Below are 5638 nucleotides of genomic sequence, written 5' to 3' on the forward strand. Positions count from 1 at the left end.
ATGAGTGCCTCAGTTCTCTGTTTTCAACAATTTATGGATCTCCCTTGACTGAAGAGCACCTGAGGGATACTATTTTTGCTAATACCCAAGCAGCACTCCATGCACCGCGTTCCTGTCTAAAACTTTATCACAATATTCAAATTTTCTGAGACAGTCCTGTATGTATGTATGTATGTATATATATATATATATATATATATATATATATATATATATATACAGTACTCGAGTTGAGGGGGGATGAGGGGGGATGGCATCCCTCCTAAAATAAAAACGGTCAAAATCATCCCCCCTGTAAAACTGCCATCCCCCCTTTCCATCCCTTATGTCATTTCATCAATGAATGTGGTTTTACTGCTATTTCAACATTTAGAGTCATCACCAGAAAAATAACACCAGAAAAATAACTGGAAAAAACAACAATTTTCACCTGTTTCAAGTAAATTTTCACTTGAAATAAGTAGGAAAATCTGCCAGTGGGACAAGATTTATCTTCTTATTACAAGCAAAAAAATCTTGTTCCACTGGCAGATTTTTCTACTTATTTAAAGTGAAAATCTACTTGAAACAGGTGAAAATTGTTGTTTTTTCCAGTGATGAGTCTTGTTTTAAGTGTAATGAGATTTCTTTTACTAAAATGAGACATTTTAATTAGAAATAAGACAAATATTCTTGTTAAGATTTTGAGTTTTTGCAGTGATCCATTTTACTTATCCTGTGAAGGACAGAGTCATATTGATAAGTTCAGAAAACTGTTTTTTATTGTTGTGTTTTGATGTATTTGATGTAAGCCCAGTGGATATTTAAAGCTTACAGAAGGCTGCATTTAACTGCTGCTATGTCATTCCTGCAGTATTTCTGCAGATGTTTTGGTCAGTGCTATTATTTGTAATATATTATATTATTTGTAATCAGCACATATTATCTGTCCCCATATGATAAAATCCACCATCCCCCCTGATTTTTTTTTACTACTCGAGTACTGCTTATATATATATATATATATATATATATATATATATATATATATATATATATATATTCTTTTTTTTTTTTTTTTTTTTTTTCTACTCTCTATTTGATATGAACTATTTTTCCCATCACAGTGGTGATGCAGTTTAATTTTATTTGATCTGAACAAATAAAGATAGAAGCAGAGAAATCCGGACGACACTTGAAGGTGCTTTCCGCTTACGAATCTGTGATGAAGTGTGACGTCATCACGTTCAGTACGTGCGGCTGCTGCGCTTTCCTTTAGCTTTCCCCAAATAAGTCAATTTAATGACTGAATCGTGTGCGATCAGCGCTGTTACCCAATATAATCTCCGTGTTACTGACTCAGACATGTTTGCGCCTGCTACGTTTAATATTCGGCCTCGTTGGTTAGGAGGCTTTACCTGTTAGTGCCACATGTCTTATGTTTACGGTCTCTCCCGACTCCAAAACTAGACTTCAACATCAGTTTTGAACAGAAGTGGGAGAGTTTTATCCTGTTTGACGCTGCCGATTAATGCAATGTCTGGCCAACAGCCCTGTACGTGTTGCTCCCACTCCGCCTCTTCTCCCGACGTCCACCAGACCTTGAATGAGATGGATTTTGAACGAGGTTTGGTCCCATGCGTCAAGGCTGATTTATGGTTCCGCGTTACACCAACGCAGAGGCTACGGCGTAGGGTACGCGGCGACGCGCGCCGCTCTGCGTCGATTTAACGCGGAAACATAATTCACAGTTTAAGGCATGTGGTGTCACTGTTATATACAGGACTGTCTCAGAAAATTAGAATATTGTGATTTTCTGTAATGCAATTACTAAAACAAAAATGTCATACATTCTGGATTCATTACAAATCAACTGAAATATTGCAAGCCTTTTATTATTTTAATATTGCTGATCATGGCTTACAGCTTAAGAAAACTCAAATATCCTATCTCAAAAAATTAGAATATTCTGGGAATCTTAATCTTAAACTGTAAACCATAATCAGCAATATTAAAATAATAAAAAGCTTGCAATATTTCAGTTGATTTGTAATGAATCCAGAATGTATGACATTTTTGTTTTTGTAATTGCATTACAGAAAATAAAGAACTTTATCACAATATTCTAATTTTTCTGAGACAGTCCTGTAATTATGGAAAACACTTAAAGTAGTTTGCACTCCAACATTTGTCTATTCTTCCCGTTGCAGTCAAGTATCATGCTGTAATTGTGTGTAATTTCCCCCTGCAGGTATCTGGTCTGCTGCAATGGATGGAAACTTGGAGAAAGTAAAGTCCTTTATTCAGAAGAGGACTGATCCAAACTTGAGGGACTCGGCAGGGTTCACAGCTCTGGTGCGTTTACTGGAAATGTGTTCAATTGCAGGGCTTGTAGCACCGTATAATGTAATAATTTCCTGAAAATGTAATAAAATTTGCACTTAACGGAAATGTAATAAAACCCAATAATGTAATAACTTCCCCAATAATGTAATGTAATATAATAATGTAATAAGGTATTACATTATCAGTAAAAATGTTATTACAATATCAGTCAGGATATTTTATTACATTATTGGTGAAGTTATTACATTATTGGATTTTATTACATTTTTACAGAAGAGGGCCAGGCAGGTGAAAAATTAAAATATTTTAGAGGAGGAAGATTTTTTTTTTTCATTGTGCACTTCGAGAAAAAAGTCGAAATGTTGAGAAAAAAGTCAAAATTTTGTGAATAAAGTTGAAATGTCGAGAAAAAAGTCGAAATACCGAGATTTATGTTGAAATACAATTTCGATAAAAAAGTCAAAATGTTGAGAAAAAAGTCGAAATTTCAACTTTATTCACGAAATTTCGACTTTATTGTTGAAATTGTATTTCAACATTAATCTCGACCTTTTGACTTTTTTCTCAAAGTGCACAATAAAAAAAAATCTTCCCCTCTCAAATATTTTTTCTCCTGCCTGGCCCTAATACTCTTCCGTACATTTTCGATTGAGTTAAGTGCAAATTTTATTACATTTTCAGGAAATTATTACATTATAGGGTGCTACAGGGCTCATTTGTTCCAATTTACCTTTCTTTAATGTTGTGCTCTGCCGCAGCATTATGCAAGTCGTGGTGGTCATCTTGCTGTGTGCAAGTTTCTGCTGGAGAGCGGTGCATGTGCGTCCCCTCAGACCCCAGGCGGGGCCACACCGCTGCACCGAGCAGCTTACTGCGGCCATCAGGACGTAGTTACACTCCTTCTGCAACACAGAGCAGATCCCATGCTCTGTGACGATGACGGTGCATCTCCCTTGCACAAGGTATACACATTTCCAATAGTAACTTAATTAGACCTTTTCAACAGAAACTGTTTATATTTTAATCATTGTTCTGCTGCGTCCTTGAGCAGGCTGCAGAACGGGGCCATAAAGATGTGTGCCAGCTTCTTGTTGAGCGCTGTCCAGCTCTCTGCAATCATGTGAACAAGAGGCTTCAACAACCCTACCAGCTGGCAGCGCAGGGAGAGCTGCAGGAGCTCCTGAAACCACCTCGGTGACAACACTGCATCAGGGGCATGCCGTGTTGCTAAAATCACACAAATTGTAGAAGGTGACGTCATTTTTTGAGGCAGGATTACACCTGTGTGAACCCAAGTCTGAGTTCTGTATCTCAATTTTTATGCCACATGAGGACAAACTGAAATGAACCTCCTCTCGTTTTTGATCTTCAGCGCTTTTGCAATAATTGTACCTGTGAAGCTATAGAAAACTGTAAATAAAAACATCTGTCACTGTTCCACTTAGTCTATATTACTCAATAAAACTGGGGATTGTCACTTTTTCCCCTTGTTACAAACCATTACCTTTAAAAAAGAAAAATGAAGACTATATCAGTCTTTGTGTTTAGCATGAGAGCAGTTCCAGGCCGAGGATGTAGATCTGAGAAGTGACGAGGAAACAATGTAGGGTGAGGCTGCAACATAAACTGAGAGCATAAGTTAAGAAATAACAGCTTTACACTATAGATCTCTGTATATCACAATTAAAAATCAGGAAAAGAAGAAAAAAACAGTAAATTTATTTTCTTGAGGCTGCAACCTGCAAAAAAGATTAAGGACATTAAATAAAACAGATCACCCATTTTCAAGAATTTATATTATTTTTAAAGATAAAATTCACTAGTGCATGGTTTTCAAGGGGAGTGAATGCAACTTTGTGATAAAAAACAACAAAAAAACCCTTGTTTATCCTTTAGACCACTGATGAGTCTGTGTTTTGCAGACATGCAGATAAGGAAAAATTTAAGGAAACTTTTGGAGTTATTTAAGAAAAAAAAAGTTTATGTGATTAAAAAAAAGGTGATAATGAAAATAAATGTAAATTATATATTTCATTGTAAATGCCTTATAAAGATAAACATTATGTGCAAATTGTACGTTTCTCTTTTTCTTCCTCGTCCCAGAGTACTTTTCATCGTAGTAATCATTGCTACCATTGATCAGTCCCCTGAAATCATCCAGATTTTAGGACTGTCGTCACTTTACAGTTATAGATTGTTTTACTATGTATTTTATTTTGAATTTGACTTGTCTTAACGAGCATGTTGAAAGGGATTTTCTGCAACATGTCTTGGGCACACCTTACAGTAACTCATGCATGTTTTGATAAAGAAGATATTTGGAAAAAAAATAAATCAGGAAAAATTAGCATGATATGTCACATTATAAATAAATAAGGGACAAGGGCACAAGCTTGCTGGACACCTGTGATCTTTGGTCCTTCATGTGGCTCTAGAACAGCCGTCCATCAGAGCCTGATATAAGCAAATGCAGAGCTTAATTTGGGAAATCTTTTAAGTTATACAATTTAGAAATAACTCATAAATGATACTTGTAATGATTTATAATCATTGACGAGCCTCCAATCTTTGCAAAACTGGTTTATTTAGCTCAACTGCAGCAGACATCCAATACACACGTGTCACAAGTTACTCTCACTCCGTGACGGTCTATCCTGACTACACACTGGCCGTAGTGCTGTAAAACTGTCGTAAACATAAACACTCATGACATCTCCCCCTTTTAGATGCTGCTCTTACCCATAACCCCTGAACCTCCAGTTCAGAACAAGTAACAGAATCTTACGGTACTTATTTTCTGTCAACATAACAAATATCAAACAATAGCATATTCTTAGAGACAATAACCATTTCTTCTACATGTACTGTATATATTTCCAAACAGTCTCTTTTTTTCCTTGAAAACAGTAACCAAAATAATAGTAATAATAATACTTCCAAGGTGTTTTCACAGTAAGCAATCACAGTAAACACCATGGCGTCTGTTGTAGTAGTAGGCCTGGTTATCTTTCTCGACAGCATCTCTCACTTGAACACGCTGCCAGCTCGGCCACTTGGGCTGCAGGTTCTTTGCAAGAGCGGGCAGAGTAGTTCGTATCTTTCTGCCCATCAGGAGCTCAGCTGGGCCGACTCCAGTGCTGCTGTGTGGAGAAGATCTGCAGATCATTAGTGCAAGTACGGGCTCTTTCTGTTTTAGGATCCTCTTGGCTATTTGAACCGCTCGCTCTGCCTGTCCATTTCCTTGTGGATTACGGGGGCTAGAGGTTTTATGTGTGAAATACCACTTGAATGTTGCACTACTGAGCTGTTGCCC

At 36.8% G+C, this 5638-nt stretch overlaps 1 protein-coding gene across 1 annotated transcript; it reads left to right on the plus strand.

Annotated features, from left to right (window-relative positions):
* The first annotated feature begins 1226 nt into the window (after positions 1-1226).
* ankrd39 (ankyrin repeat domain 39) lies at positions 1227-4238 on the plus strand. The gene is made up of 4 exons (XM_061729830.1): positions 1227-1606; positions 2231-2334; positions 3084-3287; positions 3377-4238. Exons 1-4 carry the CDS (start codon positions 1516-1518, stop codon positions 3521-3523), a joined length of 546 nt encoding a protein of 181 aa, XP_061585814.1. The 5' UTR covers positions 1227-1515; the 3' UTR covers positions 3524-4238.
* The last annotated feature ends 1400 nt before the right edge of the window (positions 4239-5638 follow it).

This window comes from Cololabis saira, chromosome 9 (assembly GCF_033807715.1).
Source record: "Cololabis saira isolate AMF1-May2022 chromosome 9, fColSai1.1, whole genome shotgun sequence".
Classification (NCBI taxonomy): Eukaryota; Metazoa; Chordata; class Actinopteri; order Beloniformes; family Belonidae; genus Cololabis; species Cololabis saira.